The 22,001-nt window shown below is 37.4% G+C and overlaps 2 protein-coding genes and 1 pseudogene across 3 annotated transcripts; 2 read left to right on the top strand and 1 right to left on the bottom strand.

The window, feature by feature from the left end:
• Nucleotides 1-1,075: 1,075 nt before the first annotated feature.
• LOC149374889 (uncharacterized) lies at nt 1,076-4,851 on the bottom strand (annotated as a pseudogene).
• Nucleotides 4,852-6,353: 1,502 nt separating this feature from the next.
• Naa60 (N-alpha-acetyltransferase 60) lies at nt 6,354-8,659 on the top strand. The gene is made up of 2 exons (XM_014350961.3): nt 6,354-7,050; nt 7,581-8,659. The coding sequence occupies exons 1-2, from the start codon at nt 6,693-6,695 to the stop codon at nt 8,156-8,158; spliced, it is 936 nt and encodes a 311-aa protein (XP_014206447.2). The 5' UTR covers nt 6,354-6,692; the 3' UTR covers nt 8,159-8,659.
• Nucleotides 8,660-9,702: 1,043 nt separating this feature from the next.
• On the top strand, nt 9,703-16,365 carry LOC106637986 (uncharacterized). 2 transcript variants are annotated; one of them, XM_014350985.2, is made up of 7 exons: nt 9,703-10,033; nt 10,327-10,575; nt 11,463-11,987; nt 12,877-13,657; nt 13,891-13,954; nt 14,200-14,229; nt 14,369-16,365. In XM_014350985.2, the coding sequence occupies exons 2-7, from the start codon at nt 10,376-10,378 to the stop codon at nt 15,661-15,663; spliced, it is 2,895 nt and encodes a 964-aa protein (XP_014206471.2). In that variant the 5' UTR covers nt 9,703-10,033; nt 10,327-10,375; the 3' UTR covers nt 15,664-16,365. The 2 variants fall into 2 exon arrangements, with proteins under 2 accessions (XP_014206471.2, XP_014206470.2); XM_014350984.3 differs by having other exon boundaries at nt 9,703-10,575.
• Nucleotides 16,366-22,001: the final 5,636 nt, after the last annotated feature.

Below are 22,001 nucleotides of genomic sequence, written 5' to 3'. Positions count from 1 at the left end.
CAAAGAACAATGATGTGTCAATTGAATGTTTTTCATTTAATCTGTTGATATTTTGTCGTTTTTCGTTTTTTTTTAATTTTTTTCCAAACGAGAAAGCAGATTGTAATATACTTTTGTAAATAATTGATTAATACATCATCATAGTTTTATAAAGGTTTGAGTCTAGTAATTTTCAAGCAAGTCCTAAATTCCCTTTCATACATACCTCATAGATTATATCAAGCAAACAAAACATGTTAAGGTCATGGAATTTAATACATATCAATCAATTGTCGTCACATGTTAAATAAATTTTTTTGACACTCAACATTCAAAGCCACTAATAATACCAGTACTTTACTTTTTTCAGGCCACAAAATACGATATTTAGTATGATTGGAATTGAGCATCCCTTGAACGCTACTTTTCAAATTCGGTATAAGAAAATAAAAATAACGTCAGCATTTCAGATCTTATCAATTAGTTCATGTAAAAATTTACCATACAATTTTATCAAAAAAGGCATATGCTACAGATTCTTTTGTCTCTTTCGTTGTTTTTTTGAACATGAAGTCTATGAAATCCAAAATAGTCATCCCATGTAATATAAATAGACAGTCACAAGAAAATAAAACAATAGCTATTGTATTAAAATTTCTCGTACTTATCGTTTTATCTTTCATCTACAATTTATGTGATAAATTAGGCAAATTCGTTATACATATCAGTTGGCATGCAAAATAAATAACGTTTAATCGTCGATTCGACATTTCGACTAGAATGGCACAAATGTAAAACGCTCAATACATATGTGTGTATATGTATATATCAAACAATGAGAATAGTTATAAAAGCGGTTGTATACAAAAAAAAGGTCAATTACCTCCATAAGCTGAGAGAAATAACTTAAAAATACTGCAACAGGTGGAAAACAGGGAGGGATCGAACACGTTATTTATGTACAACATAAGTAGATAGTGGGAACTACCCTAATATCCAAATTAAAAAAAAAAAAAAAAAAAAAAAAAAAAAAAAAAAAAAAAAAAAAAAAAAAAAAAAAAAAAAAAAAAACAGGTGCTCGGAATAAAAATAAGAATCAGTAGCGCGCGTAGCGACCGTAGTAGTTGGCTGCACGGCCACCCTCGATGGAATTGCAGGAGAAGAGTGCGTCCCCTCGGTAACCCTCGGCGTACCTGAAAAATAAGTGATAATTTTTTGTTTTATAGATTCATCGATACCCACGTATTGAATAATTTACATAAATTTTATCACTCTTAATGTATTTTTTTTATACCTTCTTGATACTTGGCGTGTATTTCTTTTAGTATGATTAATAATACTTACTGGCACACTGCAATGTGTCTTCTAGGTGTACAATTGGCATTTAAACCGCACTCACAGCCCGTGCACGGGTTCTGACAGGCAAAGTTGATGCACGCCTGATTGTCCGGGCACTCGTTGTTGGACAAGCACTCGCCCCTCTTACAACTGATAACATAATATGTCATACATCACTTAAATCAGATCAAATTGCATACAATGCAATATATATACACGCGTGTACCTGATTAGCGCGTTTCCAACATAGCCGTGGGGACACCTGCACACCGGACGCTTCTTACCCGTGTTGTCATGGCCCGGTCGGCACTCGGCGTTGGCACCGCACGGATTCCCGCTGCACAGGTCCTCTGCAAGTCAATGAACATTGTAGCCCCAAAGAGTTATTGTTGTTATCGGGGGCATTTTGCATAATGTACGCGCTAATATTAATTTAATACACGTATGTATGTATATATTATACCATCGGTGAAGGGCCGACAGAAAACGAAGGGGTCGCCAGTTTTGTCCTTGGGACAACTGCAGACGGGCGTTACGTCGCGGAGCTCGCAATTGGCGTTGGTGCCGCAGATGCCCTCGCAAGGATCGACGCATTTCTGATAAAGGCAGGCAGGCTTGCCGGCAGGACAGTCGGAGTGCTGGGTGCACTCGGGCTGGCAGGATATGAGCGGGTTACCCAGCCAATTCTGCAAGAATGAGAAAAAAAAATTCAATGGTTATGTATTTTACGTATGTAATGTATATGTGGTTTAAAAGATGTGAATGATGATGATGACCTTGGGACAGGCGCAGTTGGCTCGGTGGTTGATGACGTTGCACTCGGCGCTCTCGGCGCATACGGAGGCGCACGGGCTCTCGCAGCGAAAGTCCTTCGAGCAGTGCTGGTGCTGGGAACAGTCAAAGTCGGACTCGCACTCGTGACGGCAGCCCTCGAGAGGACGCCCTCGGTATCCCGACAAACAAGAGCACACCGCCACGCTGTTCTTGACTTCGCACTTGGTGTTGGCCCCACAAGGATTTGGGCTCTTGCACGGCGCCTCTGTTTGGGATATCATCATGAAATTTACTTTTACGCCAGGGAGTAAATGTATGTAGTTGTTCATAACATTGAGAAAAAAAGAAAAAAAAAAGAAAAAATGTACTTGCCAGGGTTGTAGACGCAATTGTGCAGAGGATTGCCCGTGTGACCTGGAGGACAGTTTCACACCGGTATGTGGTTGACCGTCTGGCAGAGCACGTTTGTGCCGCAGGCGTAGGTACACGGATCGATGCATCGGTTCCCGCTGCAGGTGCGGCTTCCAATGCAATCCTCGTTTACTGCAATTTCGGGGACAAAACAGATATATTATTTCTTTTATTTGCAGGATTTTTCATCCCCATTGATTCCCGTTAAAAATTTTAAAATTATATTTTAGTATTGGTAATTTAAAAAACATATACGCGCTCGGTTAATGATTGTTGATCAAAGTGACCATGCACACCTTTTATTTAATTGCACTATTTTTCTTTTTAACTCGCATTTATTTTATTTTCAGAAAAGAAACGAGTTAATCGGTATAGTAGTTGTTCGAATCGTAATAGAAGAAGATAAAAAAAATAAAATAATTTGTGAGAACTAGTCAATAACGCGATCCAGAAATGTGTGATGAAAAGATTACGAAATAAGGCTCGATGAGGAACCAAAAAAGGGGCTACGTGACCTTGCGCGTTCGCCGCGCGTAATAATATAATCGTTTGCCATGCAATTATGGTATATACAAGTGAGCTTGATACTCCACTTGTATGTACTATATTTCCGTAAATATATATACACGCGCACACCTTTTTATGGTGACGTAAGTGCTCGATGATAGATTAGGCATTGCCAATTAAGTATGTTGCAGGTATACGAAACGTAAAAACTGACATTGTGGCTGATGATGATGATGATGATGATTATAATAATAATAAATACTTACTGATGCATTCGACACGCTCGCACCTCGTAAGAGGATCGCCATCGTACAGATTCAAGCACGAACAAACCGGCCGGCCCTCGCTTATCGTACACCTGGCGTTCTGGCCGCATGTGTGGCTATCACAACTGGTTGCTGTGTGTTTGTTGAAAAACATGTATGTTCATTTTTTTTTTCTTTGCAATTTTTGTTCCCAACCCACGACATATTTCGCTTCAATTACAGAAAAAAATTTCACTTTCGTAAAAATGGTAAAAAATGGTAAAAAACGTCTTTCCCCACCTTATGATTAATAGAAAATGGCTCGAAACCATAAAAAAATTTAAAGATCCAAATTGGGGTGGAGCACCACTTCTGCGTAATTACCGCATTTTCTAATTTTAAAATAGCAACAATTTTTTAAATTTATTTTAAGAGAAAAATATTTTTTCCTTAAAACCGGCCAAGAGATTTCAAACCATTTCTATGATCCTCGAAAAAAAATTCCCCTTTTTCCGGGATTAGCGCAACGAAAAACTTAGTGTGTCCCAAGTCTTGGAAAATTGTTTCTCATCGATTCAAGGTTGATAAATAAATCGGAGGTATAACAAAGGTGCACTTCATAAATAAATTTAAGTCATCGAGTAAAAACCTGTATTAAATGTATACCTGCACGTGCAAAAAATGAACCTTGTATGGGTATACACAAGTATAGTTTGAAACCAGTTGACCTTCGCCATAGAATGATGTTACGTCAGAGGCCCATATATTTATACAAATAATATTACTTCGTCGTTAAAATATCTCAAAAACGAATCGGCTTGCGGGTTTTTTTTTTTATTTTCGATCTTTAAATATTATCTTCGCTCTTTTACGCGTATAGGGATACACTTTACTCGTAAGATTGTTTTTATTTTATCAGTTAATGCTATAGTATACATCAAAGAAAATTTTTTAACGACTGTTCCAATGAACAGATGTAAAAAATGAAATAAAATAAAATTCAGAGATGCCGGAAAAACACAAGGTATAATGATAAAATCGATTTAAAGCTTCTCCCACTAGTGTTTCTGAATTGCTACGTGTAAGAAAAACCTCCAGTCTTCGTTCGCATACGCGGCGAATAATCGTTTCCTGTAACTTTGAGACTTACTCTGCCAAGTACGCGATTGAATAAGGGGTATCATAAAAATTCTTCGCTCCACTTGCTTATATATACAGTGCACACCTATTATTGCGTAATAATTAAAATGATGGACAATTACCTCGAGCACCCGATTGGTTGGGTCTTTTGCGCATCAACAGAACATCAAAAATAATAACCGCGAAAAATAAGTAATTATTTAACCGATCTATATCAATTATCGTTTGAGCGAAGATTTCAATCGCACGAGTTTCAATAGCTGAATTTTCGTGAAAAAAAATTAATTTCCTTATTTACTCAATAGTTGAATGTATAGTGTTGGGGAAAATAAAAACAACAACAAGGGCACTTACCTCCACTGAGTACCTTCGAGCCGTAAAATACGTTGGGCAGCATCGCCACCGCCGAAGTGGCACACAGCGCGACCAGCAGAACTGTGGTCTGCATTGGCTTCATTTTGCTAGTTGTAGACCTTTTCAAAAAGCGGAGAAAAGAAAGTTGTATCGTTTATCGGTTTAAAATATCGGTTTAAAATATCGGTTTTGAAAATTGAGAGATCAATAATTTATATTTTGAAGGCTCGCAATGGAAAAAGCGAATTATCGTTTTCCGCGAGGCAAACAAGATTGATCAAGTATGTACCCAGGAAAAAAAAGGCTTGGAAGCTCACTTGAAGCCGACGACTGATTTGAATGAAAAATCGGCAAGGTAAGTGTATACACAGATGTAACGATCGAAGAGCGGAGAGTACGTATAAAAGAGTATACGCGACGGTTAAACGATCCGCGTTTGGCTGGACCGCGAGGCGAACTGACTCTGAAATCGTCAAAAGCAAGTCACTATATAATCCCATGGCTATAACGTTTAAGTTAAAAGCTATGTGTGTATATATATATATATGCACATGTGAGTACACCGATGGAATCCATGGCCAATAAGCGCCCCGGGTTTTGCGAGGATTGGCGCTTGTGTTATTTTATTTATTTAATTAATAAACAAAGCGGCCAGTAAGCGCCCCGGGTTGTGTGGTAATTGGCGCTTGTGTTATTTTATTTATTTAATTAATAAACAAAGCGGCCAGTAAGCACCCCGGGTTGTGTGGTAATTGGCGCTTGTGTTATTTTATTTATTATATCAAAAAACAAAGCGGCCAGTAAGTGCTCCGGGTTGTGTGGGGATTGGCGCTTGTGTTATTTTATTTATTCAATTAATAAACAAAGCGGCTAGTAAGCGCCCCGGGTTGTGTGGTAATTGGCGCTTGTGTTATTTTATTTATTTAATTAATAAACAAAGCGGCCAGTAAGCGCCCCGGGTTGTGGGGTAATTGGTGCTTGTGTTATTTTATTTATTTAATTAATAAACAAAGCGGCCAGTAAGCGCCCCGGGTTGTGTGGGGATTGGGGCTTGCATTATTGTTTAATGTATTTTATTAATTAATAAAGCTTGTGATACTGCTTTTAGGCGCGTTGGGTTATTGGGTTAAATAGCTTAGGATTAATTTATCAAGTTATGGTGTATGAAATGTTGTCGAGTTATCTGGGGTTTTGCGTCTTGCTCCATATAGCCAATTTGAATTTCCCGCAAGTTTGCCAGTTACATTTGAGAGCACTGGGTAAAACGATAACAGTGATTTATCGATCCCCATGTCACCCAGTATGTATGTTAAATATGGTTAATCTTCCATAATCAAATGTAATTTTTTTGAAAATAATGAAATATATTTATCTACATTTTTAATGCTAAGGCTATAATAGTACTTAATGGCAATTTTTTTTCGACCGACGTAAGTATTTTAAATTTTTTTGTGCGCCCAGTGATCACAAAGGGGGGAACGGCGTGAGGGGGGTAGTGAAGCAGACGACACGCGCGCGCGCACACCACACACACACGCATATGCGCACTCACATATATATATATAGAGAGAGAGGAGACAGAGGAGCAGACGAAAACAAGGAAGAGACGCGCAAATTAAGAATAACAACAACAACAATCGCAAAGCAAAACAAAGGCCATATGTACAACTGCAGCAAATTAATCGATTATAACTGTAATAATTGCACGTAACAACGAAACTCTGAATTGACAACGTGGCATTATTACTAAAATCTCGGTGGGTCTCTGAGAACTCACGACGTGACACACCTCTGGGCTTCTTCGCGAGGACGACGACGACAACAACAATAACTATACTGTGCTGTCTTGCTGCTGCAGGTTGTCACACATAAGTTGATTGCTTATCGAGTTTTTAAGAAGTAAATCAAACATGCCAAGAGCTGGCCCTGCATACTCGAGCAGCGATGAGCGCGGTCTCGTTTGAGCGCTATCACTACGAGCCGGCCTGGCTGAAAAGAGCCAGCAGCAGCTGCAACGAGCCCATTGCTCCCGTGAACAACGAAAAGTGCGAGTTCTGCGACGTAGATGCCTCCGTGTACGGTAGTAACGACGACGACGAGGAGGGACGCCCGGTTGGCTATGCTCACAGTCGCTACGGCGACGACGAGGAAGAGGATGAGCTCGAGACGGAGTGTCCGAGCGCTGGACGAGGCGCACCCGCGACTGTGCCCCTCTGCGTCCTTGGTGACGTGCAGCTGAGGTTTCTCTGTCCGGATGATCTCGAGGAGGTGCGCTCGCTCTGTCAAGTCTGGTTCCCGATTGGTGAGATGATTTTGGATGTGCTGCCGTGCTTTCTGTGTTTTCCACCTTTTGCCGTGCGTGGATTAAAACTTTGGCATTTTGTCAAACGAGCGAGATTGCAGAGCTCCAAAGCCCATTGTTGTTTTGCATTGAAATGTCTTAAGTTTTTTTTTTTTTTTTCCAACTTGATTAAGACTTACCAAATAATACATTCCAACTGCCTATGCTGTCATCATTAGATAGAGATTGTCTGGAATAGCTGTTTTGTTGGATAATCACATTAAATATTCATACACCTGTTACATTTGTCAAAGTAGAGTGACATGGATAGATAAATATCCATCTGTATACGCGCACATTATCTGTTGCTTTTTATCTAATTAAGTGCATGATATTCTCCCACGCTTCTAATAGGTTTGAATTTATATTGTTGGGGAATCACAGGTGTTTCAAATTATCAATTTATGTGAAAGTAGAGAGGAAGGAAATAAATCAATTTTTGTGTGAATTCGTTACTTGGCATGAACCCTCATGATAATTTTACTTTGCAGACTACCCCTATGCGTGGTACGAAGACATAACGAGCTCGTCGCGCTTTTACGCGCTCGCTGCTGTTTACGGAGGAGTGATCATAGGACTGATAGTAGCAGAAATCAAACCCTACGCCAAGTTAAACAAGGAGGACCGAGGCATACTCTGTTCTAGCTTTGGCATGGATTCCCTAGTCGGCTACATTCTTAGTCTCGGAGTCAGAAGAGCCTACCGGCGCAACGGCATAGCGTCTCTTCTCTTGGAGCAGCTGTTGGCCCACGTCACTGCCCCCGAACGCTCGACGGTCAAGGCGGTCTTTCTACACGTTCTGTCGAGCAACAAGCCGGCGATTCGCTTCTACCACAGGTGTAACTTTCGTCTCCACAGCTTCCTACCCTATTATTACTACATAAAGGGCAAGTGCAAAGACGGCTTTACCTATGTGCTTTACGTCAACGGAGGACACGCGCCGCGGGGTCTCTGGGACTGGATGAGGCACTTTGCCGGCTCGGTCGCGAGTTTGAGCCCGTGTCGCGTACCGAGATGGATTTGGCAGCGACTGTTGTGGGCGGCCACTTTATTTTTTTACCACAGATGATACTTCTGCAAACAAGTTTTCTCTTTGCCAAAGTCTAATAACTCGTCAATCAAACACCGGCACATTTGAAATTTTATTTGTTAAAACAACTTTTTTTGTAGATATTTTCGCCCAGTATATTTTTTACTCGATTTTTCGTGGTTATTGCTTTTTTTTTATTATTTTGTAATGATCCAATAGCGTTATCATTTGAGGAAAAGTTTGTCGTGTTATCATGGTGCACTTTGTGTAGCGTTACAATTGAACAACTGATATTCCAACAAGTAACTTGATTAGTTACTATTGTACATAAACACTAAAATTAGATCCTAAGTTATGTTTAATTTATTATATTTCTAGAAAAGAAACTGCGATATTATAACCGTATGTAATCAAACAGTATAAAACAAAAAGTTATACTCTGTTGGATATTACCGAACAAATAGCTATTGAATTCGCAATATTTCGATCATAGTTCTGTGTTTCAACATTTAAAGTTTTTTAAACGAGCTGATGCTTTTTAATAAATTACATACAGCCAATGAGAACCAAAATTTTTGGTTGAAAAGTTATGTGTAAAAAATGTGTAAAAAGTTATAAATTGTACATTATACAATGATATTAAAATAATTCTTAGCAGTGTATACATTATTTAAATATTATGTTTGTCATAAATAAATACGTTATAGAACTTTTATCAAAATTTTTATTTACACACACATCACAGCAAATTAAGTACATATAAATACTACAGTCACATTAATATGATTTTACACGTCCATTAATTCCCAACACAATTTTTTTTCAAATCAGCATTGGTCTTTTAAATTTGTGGGGATAAAAAATGATTATCCAACAATTCAGCAACTCCTTAATTAACTACTTTTTTTATGTTTTGAACACTTTTCAAGACAGGATGAAAAAAAACACAAATAAACTAAAATCGTGACAGCATTGTGGACTAGCACGCAACAATTTTAAGAAATCATATACCTACTTCATAATATAGTACAATATGAAAGAAAATTAAAAGTTATTTGCTGCTGTTTTTAGAGCAAAAAGTTTTACTTATATTTGTTGGAAAAATTTTTGTGTAAAAAGTAAATTGAAAAATTTATCGCGTCAATGGATTAATTTTTTAGCAAAACGAATAAATAAACTAAAAATTTTTCTGGTAAGTGCCAAAAACTGATGATAAACCATTAAAATATGAATTATAATAAATTGGAACTTTAATCTATCTATACATGGGTCATTTCACAAAAAATGCGATATTCCACGAAACCTATGTTTAAAAACAACGGATCGAATGACTTCGAGTTGGAACTTTTTTTAAACGTTGTAAACTAATTTTCCCTATTTGGCTTATTTTTATAAATGAAAATTGTATTTAATTAGATTGTCGTATATATACGAAAACTCCTTAACTTAACTAAAAGCGAACGGAACAAGCACAACGACTGAACTCACCGAACGGACCTTATTGAGCAATGGCACAATTGATAATCGAACGCCCTTACATTTTTTTCTCTTCCCCCCCCTCCCCCCCTCGTGTTATATACAAAACAAACATGGCGAATTAAAGTTCTGCAGATAGGAAGCAAGTAGAAACGCGTCTCTCTTTTTTTCTTCTCATATTTCGAAGGATTGCGTTTTTGTTACATTTTCCGTTTTCGACTTGCAAGGTTTGCAAGTTTCCAACGCACCCGGTCTCGGGGACAATTCAGGAAACACATTCGGTTCCCCTTTCGCATTAGTATTCCGTACCGCCGATGCAAGTTCGTCGATTAGAGAGAGAAAGTGGGTCTCAGTGTCTCACAGGGAAGGATATGTGATTATTAAATAAAGTATTGACGTTATAGTGCGCGTTTGGCGATCTCTGTACAGTCTGTATAGGTATATGGCATTTTCCCTTACTCCAATTATAAATTACCTTCCCAACGACTAATAATTAAGCAACCTTACATCATATACATACACACTCTCGCATCACAAGACAAAAGTCTTATTTGTGTGCACCATCATCCGGATACATTTTGTGAATTGTATACGTATAGATTTACTTAATTATATTCCCTACTGCACAGCACTACAACTATACAGTGTGCGGTGCGGCTCCCTCACTCATGCACTCGTTGCGTCGATACACGTATTATATATACATATATTATCTCTGATGATCTACTAAGCCAAGCCACGAGGTGAGCTTCCTTGAGCTGTAATTTCCCACTGTCAAAGATGACGGGCGTCAACAGGGAAAACGGCAACACGTTACCGGCGGCAGACGACGATCAAGTTAACGATAGAGGCGAGGCCGAGATCGAGCTTCAGAACAACGAGGATGACCTTGAGGCGCTGATCGACGACGAGGAGGAGAAGGACAGGCCCCGGCGCCGAAGTTGGGATCGCATGCGCGGCCGCGAGAAGAGGAACTCCAGGTATAATTTCCACGCAAGAGGCCTGGGGGATTTGTCTTGATAATCTCGATACCTCACGTCTCTTCTCTCTGTACTTCTATGTGGCTCTCATTGTTGTGTAACGTAAAATCTGAGAGCACAAGTTGTCTTGATTAGTGCAGGTACATCCTTTAAAATTAGAATTTGACGTCTTGTTAACTCAACTGAATTGGTCATTAAAACCCCTTAGCTTGTTGTTTTTATTTGGGTCTTAAATTAGTGAGGGCACTGTGATGAAATACTCGAGCACAGGAAAATAGGCATGATTTATACCAATGTACATGGTGTGCATTAAAAATGACCTAATTGTGAAATTACGTAAGGAAGTGTTGTCAATTTTAAATCTATTTATGTATGAGGAGGTGATGAAAACTTGAATGAAAAAAAATTACATCCTTGTGCACTGCCCTTAGAGTATCCCTTAGTGCAATGGTGTAATTTCCATATTATTTATACCTTTTTAATTAAAAATCGTTTTATACTTGTTTTTTTTTTGTGTAAAACTGGATTTTTGTCAAACATGACATGTATATTTTGACAAGCACAGCTGCTTCAGAAAAACAGAAAACTTATGAGATATCCCTTACCAACTGTTGAGTGGTTATTATGTAAGGTATAAACTCAATGTATTGTTATTTAATTACGTTTCATCGCATAGAAAAAGTTAATACTAGAAACGTAACTTACCATTAAGCTGCAAAAAGTAATTAGATGGTACAAATGTATTATTACCCTCAAATATCCTTCAAGAGACTGTTTCAGTTGTACATGAAGCAGTTGATCGTTGAAACGCGTTGTTGTACATTGTTGCATGTAATTGTAGTACCTATGATGGCAATTTTAAAATAACAAGCTGAGCTTATTTATAGGGACAAGGAGCGAGACCGTGATCGAGATCGCGACCGTGATCGTGACCGTGGCCGTCAGGAACGGATAAGCCGGCGAGACCAGGTTCGTCGTGACCCAAGCAAAAGCAACAAAGACATCGAGCAGGACAAGGCCCGCACTAAAAAGGACAACGATACCAAGGCCTTGGCAGAGAAGGAGAAGGCAATCAAGACTCTACTCGACTCGAACGACGTGGTTCCACCTGGTACAGAAGAGGAGGCCATTCAGATCATCGCGGACAAGAGCCAGCAGAAAAACGATGAAGAGCCCGAGCGTATGCGTAGCCGGGATAACCGCAAACGCAGTCCAGTGCACAGTCGATTGGGCCCACGCAAGAGCCCTCGACGCAAGAGCCCAATCAGATTTTCGCCAAAGCGCAAGAGTCCGAGTCCCGATAGGCGCAGAAAAGGTTCTCCATCGTTCGAGTTCTTCACGCGTAAGCGCAGCAGGGACAAGGATGGAAGCGCCGAGAGAAGGGAGTTCTCCAGGAGACGCTTGCGCGAACGGTAACAGATTATTGTACCTTCATTTTATGCTGTTCAGAAGCTTCAGGCTCGAATTGTTGCTCGTTTTGACGGTCTCTCCTGTTTATGTTTTCCATGGTTATCTTTTTATGAAAAACTATACAAGAGAACCGCTAAGTGCAAGGCGATCATCAATTTCGGGCTTACATGATTATGCAATGATTCATTATTTTTGTGAGATGTTTGCAGGCCTCTTTGTTAAGTATCGCTCAATGATTGCTTGCATGCATGGGTCAGCGTTTACTCTGTTTAGCGTGCATTTTCACTCGATGTTACGCTGTAGACGAGCCGTAGTTTCAGACGTCGCTAAATTAATTTGGTTTTACACGATTTTGAAAATTGGGTATCAGGTTTTCTAATTCGAGCCAAAACACCCAAATGTTTGAACACACTTTTCGTTTCGAAATTTTTAGAATTATGGAAATTTGAGTCGAATAACGTGGAAAAAGAAAAAAAAAATCAATTATAAATCACACTTGATAAAGATACTCAAAATTAAAGAGTCAAAATAGCCAGGTAACTTAGGTAGTAGTATCGAGTGTCGGTGATTTTCTGTATGTTTGGTGTCGTTTTTTTCTACCGCAGTGTCGTGTCTCGTGTTTCAAGTTGCGCTAATTTGTCAGTTACTTTGGCATTAACAGATTAATGTCCAAACCGTAGTACACAAGTCTTTCGGAGATTGTGATGATAAAAAATTAAACAAGCATCGTTGCACTCGCCGATGCAACAGCCAAGTCAGTATTATTTTGAAACTTTTGAGCAGTTGTAGTCCGTATATGATAAGTGCGAAAAAAAAAAGAACTTGCAATCGCGAGGAAATGAAATATTCAGGTGCACGGAGGTGACGGTCTGATTTGATGTCACTATATAGGAGGAACGTAATCGATCGAGATAGGAGCCGCTCCCGCGAGCGTCATCGCAGCCGGAGCATGGATCGCGGACGCCGGAGCAGGAGTTACGATCGTCGTCGAAGTCGCAGTTTCGATCGGCGCAGGCGAAGCCGCTCGTACGAACGCCGTCGACGCACACCGACCCGCAGCCGATCACCCACGCGACCGCGGCGTCGTTCGCCGTTTATCAACGAGCTCGCTCGTCAGTTCAGCGCTGACACGCTTAGGCCAGGTCCCGATATGCCCTTGGGTCCGGGGGGTGGGCCGCCGCCAAATCCGTACATGCCACCGGTTGTTCCTCTTGACCCGCGCATGATGTCGGGTGGTGGGCCTCCCCCGGGTATGATGCCCCTGCCGGTACCGCTAGGTATGACCGCCATGGACATGGGTGCGCAGATTCTAGCCACCGGGCCCATGATGCACCCCGGACCCGAGGGTCCACCGCCTTTTGGCAACTTCGATCCCGTCATGGGCTTCGACCCGCTCAACAGAGGCCTGCCAGCTCCGGATTACGGCTCTGGCCCGATAATGTACAATCCAGCTGGGCTACCGATGGGAGCGCCAATGCCGCCGCAGCCCATGTCACCGCAGCCAGTTCCTGCGCCCGGAGCACCCATGTATCCCGGAGTCCCGGTGCAGCAGCCTATGGGAGCAGGACCGGTACCTGGACCAATGTACTCGCCTGATTTACGAGAATCACCCATGCACAAGCTCGAAGAACGCATTAGGACACCCGAGCCGCCCATCATATCAGACTTCAAAGTAATAATGCTTTACCAATGTTTGTTGTTTATGTCTAATTGTGTGAAACTTGACTTGTTCAATTCTATTGTCAGAGGTTGTCGAGGCCGTTTACTCGCTAAGCCTTGCGACCTGTATGTACTAGTATCACGTCGATGTAATCATTTTTTTTGTCACCAATCACAATAATAGGTATATAAGTACGCCATTATGGATCCCATTCCATTACATGAGAGCATTCTTTGTATTTTTAGCCAAATGAAAAGACCAGCTTGTCCAGCCTCTTGGAAGCGTCGGTTTCAACTACAACGGCCAAAGGTGTGGATATTTCACATTTCTGTCTACCACTCAGACTTCTAGCACTATCAAAAGCGAAATTAATGATTGTTTTGTATAATTTTGTTCACAAGTCATTGCGTGCGACAAAACTTGTAATTGTATAGAGAGAAAAAAAAAGTTGTGTACAATGCATGAAACTATTAGTCTCTAAGTAGCCTTGAGAATGAAAAAAAAAAAAAAAAAAGAAGTTGACTTGATGATTTATTTGTTTTCTTCCACTTTAGATGTATCCAGTTCAACGGCGTCATTCAAAGGTGAGTAGTATTAAAATTTCATGCGCATGACTTATAGATTTTATCTTCTAGCGTGACTGACCCTCCAAAAAAAAAAATAAATAAATAAAAACGATCCCGGTGCTTGTCAAACGTAACAATCTTAATCTGTCGACGATAGGATTCAAGCCCGAGGTGATACGTCAATGCGAGCGAGCTCTGCGCAGTCTACCAACTGAGGATCCGAGGCTCAACATGAAGGGGCGCTTTTTCTTCGATCCGAACAAGAAGCTCGTAGCCAAGGACGCCAAGGATCTGCCGTCGTCGAACTCTGTGCTGCTGCGCAAAGGCCGCACCGAGATCCACTGGGAGGAGGAATTCAACCAAATGACCCAGGGAACGAGCGACATCAAGATTGCAGGCAGCAAGCGCGTGATTACACTGCAGAAAATCTGCCAAACGGAAGAGACAACGAGGGAGGTGAAAGCGGTGCAGACCGAAGAGTTAACCATGATTGACTTTGGCATGCAACTCGGACCCGACGAGCTCGTACCGTTGGTCGACGATCGCCGTGGTCCAAACGTCGTTGGCGATTTCGACGAGCGGACCAACAATTTCGAGGACAGACGTAGCTTTGACGAGCGCAGCGGCAACCGACACGACTGGAACATGCGAGATCAGAACGTCGGCAAGCCACCGATACGCGACAGTGAAGATTTGCGCTGGAGCTTGAGCAACAATTCGAACCGAGCCAATCCCTGGAACAGAGACTTCTCGCCTCCACGACAATCCGTGAAGGATCACATGCACGGAGGACCCGTCAGCAGTCCAGTTATGGACATGCGGGGTATGGACATGATGCGCGACCGACCAGGTGTTGAGTGTTCCGGTAGGATGATGGACGCGCGCGATCGTATAATGGACCGGGGCATGATGGACCATAGGGGTAGGGAGATGGAGATAAGGGAGCGCGAGATGATGGAACGTGAGTTAAGAGAGCGCGAGATGAGAGGACGCGAGATGGAAATGCGAGGCATGAACATGCCCAGAGAGCACGAGCTCATGATGGAACTACGGGGTGATGGGGGCAGGCCACCGATAAGCAGTTTAATGGACATGGGCAGCCGTGGCGGACCCATCAGCGACTTTGGTGCACGCAGGGAACCTTTGGATGACTACGATCTGCGCAACAGATTCGATAACTCTTTCAACCGAGACTCAATGGAGATGGACAGGAACGAGCCGATACCTCGAGGCAGGGACAGTCCACCGCCCATCATGGACGACGGCGACGATTTGGAAATCATTGAGGAACGCGTGTTCGACCGGGACTCGTGGCAAAGGATGAACAGCGGAGCACAGTACAACAATGCTAAGGGCAGTGCGGGTATAGCAGCGGCCTTGCGCAATCAGCCATCAACAAAGAGAACCCCATTCCGCGGGGGTAGGATCGGTCAATTCAGGCCGAACTTTTAAGCGTTAAGATTCGATACTTTTTCCGTTGAAGCTCGTTTTAACAATCGTACGTTGGTTTCGTTCAAAGTCACGACGAGAGAAATCTTTCTCATTTTGTTTTGAGCTGACTAGTAAATTTTCAGCTGTTCTAGTGTATCTAATCAACCCCAACGATGATTGTTTCGAAAAACGTGCGGTCTATGGAAAAAGTTTTCATGTAAATAACTGCTGTCTTCATATTGCGAGCGCGTTGTTCATCTCTGCATAATTTTAAGACAATTTTCTACATAAGAGTTTATACTTTTTTTTTTTTTTTCTTTTGTTTATTCTATTTCTAGTGATCCAGCAAAGTAACAACTTGAAATTGTATTTCAATATGTGTATTGAAGAAAGGATCAGCCGAAGCTTCTTGATCGGAATGGTCAATAATTTTTTACGTACTCTCAACACGATGGATTCATTGTAAATTGTACTGCTCTGGTTCAGGAAGTACAATATATTCAAAAGACTTCTCTCTATAAGCATAGCCTTCACACAATTTTCATTTACTTCGTTTTTTTTTTTTTTTTTTTTTCTTTTTATAAGCTTTACAAGCTTATAAGTACCAAAAAAAAATTTCAATAGCTTTTTTTTCATGTAGAACTAAAGTATGAAACCGATAATATCTTATAAATACGTCTAATAAATAATCACTGTTTATAATACATCGCAAGTCGTTTATTTTCCATACCCCTGAATACGTTTTGATTGTATAACATTGTTTATATAAAAAATTTAATAGTTTCACGATTTTATTAGTTCTTTGATTTAGTTGTATCTACCAATTGCATAATTTGAATGATAACGACTCGACGTAACTACTTTTTTAATAAACTTGCAATTGCCAGCATCTCAAGATTTTATTTCAGTCTCCAGTTGGGGTGTCAAACATCTACAATCGTCAACATACCCACATCTGCAATCATCAATATACAAGAGTTGGATTGAAGTACAACAGAAAAATCTTCTTTTTTTTTTAAACTTTTTATGTAACATACTTTAAAAATTACAATATTAATATGTAGCTTTAACATTGAATTATATTGATACTGTGATATAAAACAATGGAAAAAATAAAAATTAATTTTTCTTTTTTTTCCAACTTGTTCACAATTTAAATTGTATAAATAAATCTCTCTCAATAGTTACTATTCACAGAAATACTTTATTGTAATACCTTTTAAATTTTAATAAAATCCATATTTACCAATATTGATTGCTACTTATTAAGTAAACTTTTTTTCAAATTCACTTTTATAGAATACATTGTTACATTCCCTGTTGATGACATTGATCTCCAAATAATAAAATATTCTGCTCCTATAACGAAATACGAAAGTAAGTTTTTAATGGTTGCGGTTAAAAATTAACGTTTGGAAGTAAAAAAATGTGATTTTGAACGAATCGGTAAACATTGATTGGATAATGAACTTGGTGAAAATTATCATTCCATACAGTCATACAGTGTTTCAGTTAAAACGAGGTTAAAAAAAGGTTTGCTTTAAAAAAATAAAAAACCAAAGTTAATTACCATTCTGAACGTTATCTAGATCTGTGGCCGTACCATATAACTTTTTTTCGCTTCGGGGGCCAGTGTTATAACATAGGCCAATGTACAGAAAAATAGTTACATGGTACGGTCCCAGATAAACCATCGCGTTCATTATTTCAAATTTTCGCGTTTTTTTGGTAATTTGACCAATACCCGGTCATTGGGTGACCCTAAAATTTTACTAAACCAGAAAATCCCTAGAATCCAGTGAAAACAGCATTCGTCGTTAACCGGAGTTCAGCAAAAATGCAAAAAAGTAAAAACCACCCTCTTGACGGCGTAACCAAATTTCTTTTCACACCATACCTATTACGAATTGTCCAGTGGATCGGTGACGATACCTTAATTTATGTACTGTACTTATATATACAGATATAAATTATTGTAAAATACAGGTGTAAGGTAAATGTCCCTATTCATGGAACATAAAAATTCATGTATTTGTTATACAACTAATCTGATAAAAAATTTGTGGTAGTTGCATATTTTACGCATCTTTATGAATTCACAAGAAAAATTTCATTTTACATACAATAAATGACCAATTTTAAAGATAGTTCCGTAAATAGGGACAAAGTCGTACATAACCTATCTTTTGAACTGTACGTATTATGGCACAAACTTCAACCAAGAATTTTTATATTTCTAGTAAACAAATAAACGATATAATTATTTTGGTTAAACAAAATAGTGTTATGCAAGTGAAAAAGCTTTATTTGTCTTGAAACATTATTATCAATTTACGTTTTTTAAAATTTTTCATAAATAGGGACATAATATGAAACAATAGGTACAACGTTTCATAATTATGTACATTTTGGTCTTATAAATATACTTTTTATAAAATAAAGTATTTTAACAACTAAGAACCATATTTAAAAATTAGAATAATGATGATAAATTTATACCCAGAAGGCACGCTAGTTCGGAATAAGTACGTTAAGTATTCACAGTCAAGCATTCTTATTGAATTCGTCAAAGTGTATTCAGTAAGAACACGTATTGGATTTAGTAAGCTCTATAATTGTTCTTATTGAATTCTTTACAACGTCCAAATCTTATTTTAACGCATTCATAATGTAGTCCGGGAGCCCGGGTACTTTTCGTAGCCGATGGAGGTCCATGGTTGCACCAAAGTTTTTTTTATGTATTTTGATGCGCTGAATCCGATTTTCGAAGGTGCTTTGCTGTAAAGTTGGCCGATTAATTGTTATAAACATTTTTTACAAACAAATAAGAAATTTTCATTTTTTTGACATAAAAAAATTTGTTTTAGATTCTTTGGCCAATTTTAAGACAAAAAGAATTCTTGTCATTTTTTCGTAAAACCTTTCGCTTACGAGTAAAAAATTCACGAAGTTTCGAAAAACAGGGTTTTTCACGAAATTCGACCATACGTTGCACATTCATTAATGCATATTTTTTAATCCAACACGGCTTAAAACTTTCGTATAATATAGTACTACAATAATATGGAATGAGCAATGTATGATTTGAATTGGATTTTTATCTAGCAATGCCTCATCGTTAGGTCTATTGCGCGCTTACGCGGTAAGTATGTACTGGAGACCACGCATGAGAGTTCATTATGTTTATTTATAAAGAGCTGCATTTAAACTTTCTTCCGATATTTTCACTCCTTATTTAAATGTCTAAGGATGCACATCATAAAAATTGTTAGGTAGCATATTGTTAAGCAATTTGTTTAAACAAAAATTTTTTTTTATTTTTGAAAAAAAATTTTTTTTATTTATCTATCATGTTTTTAGCAACAAGAATCTAATAAATGCATAAATAATTCCCAATAACCCAAATATTTGCGTTATCTACAATTTGTACATTTTACAACATGAAGCATTTAGGTGACATATTAACTTAAATTAACTGAATTCTTAGTCTCAGTTTATCATTTGCATTGCATAAACTTGTTTTACTACTTACCCTTTTTCCTTTTTACAGTAGAATATCGGAAGAAAGTTGAAATGCAGCTCTTTATAAATAAACATAATGAACTCTCATGCGTGGTCTCCAGTACATACTTACCGCGTAAGCGCGCAATAGACCTAACGATGAGGCATTGCTAGATAAAAATCCAATTCAAATCATACATATTGCTCATTCCATATTATTGTAGTACTATATTATACGAAAGTTTTAAGCCGTGTTGGATTAAAAAATATGCATTAATGAATGTGCAACGTATGGTCGAATTTCGTGAAAAACCCTGTTTTTCGAAACTTCGTGAATTTTTTACTCGTAAACGAAAGGTTTTACGAAAAAATGACAAGAATTCTTTTTGTCTTAAAATTGGCCAAAGAATCTAAAAAAAATTTTTTTATGTCAAAAAAATGAAAATTTCTTATTTGTTTATAAAAAATGTTTATAACAATTAATCGGCCAACTTTACAGCCAAGCACCTTCGAAAATCGGATTCAGCGCATCAAAATACATAAAAAAAACTTTGGTGCAACCATGGACCTCCATCGGCTACGAAAAGTACCCTGGCTCCCGGACTAATGAGTTCGTAAACTGTGCACTATACGGTTGTGAAATTGAGTTCCGCATCAGTTCTTAAAGCATTCATTTAATATTTCAAGTTAGTAACAGCCAAAATTCGTATTAAAAATCTATATATTTTATAAGTATACATTTTTTGAATAACCATTATTAGTACATTAGTGTATATATATATATATATATATATATATATATATACTCCAACAGTATTTTGAAGATTTTTCTCTGTACTCAACCCGCATTTTAGAGATTTTTCGGTATTTTGAGGATGATCCTCAAAAGTCAAACGTATAATATCGCTCTTTTGAAGATTATCTTCAAATTCTTCTTAATCCTTTTGGAGATTGATATAAATTTAGGTCCGTTCTTTTAAGGGTCTCTGTGTAACAAGAATGTTTTGAAGATTTTTTAACGATAGATCTTGACGTATATATATATACAATTTGGTTAAGTCACTAAAATAAGTTAAAAACAAGATTATCATGAGGCTTTTGTAAATTTTTTTTTTTATTAATAATATTAACTACTTATTCGTCGCGTATTGATGTGAGATTTAAAATAATTATAACATGAAATAATGATTCTCATGCAACATTAGTTACTTTCAAGATAAAATTTAACAGAATATTTACAATTATATAATTCAAGAGAATAGACTTAATTCACATGAATTCCATAATTTTCGTAACGAGTTTTAAGCTATTTCTCATGACTATTAAAATTATTTCCCTACCTAAAATCTTATATAAAAATTAAATTGGTTGAATTTGATCTTAATTTAATAATAAGAATATTGTCAATCGCTGAAACAAAATAGTTTTTTGATGGTGTGGTTAACCAGTTAAATAAAAAAAAAATTTATTTTTTTTTTACTAGAAAAATCTACAAAACAATAGACTTGTCATGTTTATCTTTTTACACTTAGGTTGAAAAAAAAAAAAAAAAGAATGTACTTTGTAATAATTCCATAAGACTGCTTTATAAGAAATAAATTTTTTTTTTATTTTATATTATAGTTAATTCATTACCAATCTATATAGTTATATACTTAATAGTTTTTTAATAAATTATAATGAGACGTTGAGTAATCTCGACTAAAAATGCTTATTTTAAAGGAAGGCATAAGTCAAATCATTTCAAGCTTAAGTACAGTAACACTATAATTTAACAAGGAAAAGATACAATATATTTATATTGTAGAAATTATATTATTGAGTTTTATTCTGTTCTAAATTACGATTCGCGGTAATCTTATAATGATTTCTTCCTAGCAAAACATTTTTCATTAATTGCCTATAAGACGGTTTACCAGACAATCCGAATGATATTAGCGACAGTAAAATTTCGTCAATAAATAAGTTTGATTGTTGATCAAATGTCTGTACATGTGAGATCCAAAATGATTTAACAAATTTAAGATTTCTTTATTGATCGTTTCATCTTTTATGACTATGAAAACAACAAATTATGAACAGTTGAGAAACTTAAGTTTTGAGACCATTTTTAATTTTAATGGAATAATATTATTAACAAATTCATTAATAAATTTGACGATTGCTTTATTTTTAAAAACCTATATTATCCTATGCCAATTAAGTTCGGACAATTTATTTTGTATTGTGAAAGTAAGTATATTGGCGACCGCTAAACCAAAATGTTTTTTTGTTATCATGATAAAACGATAAAAAATTTTAAAAGGCATAAGTATATTCTACTTATAAATTTCAAAAGTTAATATTCTTTTTTTCATGGTATTTAACACCTTGCTATAAGCAAGAAAAATATTATAATAGTACCATGAGAATGATAAAAAAGATATCCTATTTTCTTAATATTTCAATTTTCGACAATTTTATGAGGATTTGAAATAACTATTTTAAGAATAATTTGTTATTTATTTTATTTTCTACATTTAGCATATCGTATAAAAATTTTTTATTTAAAAGATAAATATTGGGTCAACTACCATATGTAGAGTTAAAAAAAAAATTCATACTTATATTAAGAATTAAAAGTATGTTGTATAAGAGAATACAAGTTCAAAAAACAGTTATTACTCTTAGAATCGTATCGTGGTGATAAAATAATTATTTTCCTTCTATTATTTTTATGTTATCAATTATTTGATAAGGCAGTTTAACTTATGCTCTTAATATACTAGCAACTAATAAATCTTTTACTACAAGAAGTGTATCAGGAAGTTAAATAAGCATCTAAAATATGTAATATAACAAGTCTAAGATTCAAGTGG

The sequence above is a fragment of the Copidosoma floridanum genome, unplaced genomic scaffold (assembly GCF_036245765.1).
Source record: "Copidosoma floridanum isolate Cflo_tuat_1 unplaced genomic scaffold, Cflo_Japanese_pri ptg000013l, whole genome shotgun sequence".
NCBI lineage: Eukaryota > Metazoa > Arthropoda > Insecta > Hymenoptera > Encyrtidae > Copidosoma > Copidosoma floridanum.
This window is presented reverse-complemented; position numbering and strand designations above follow the sequence as displayed.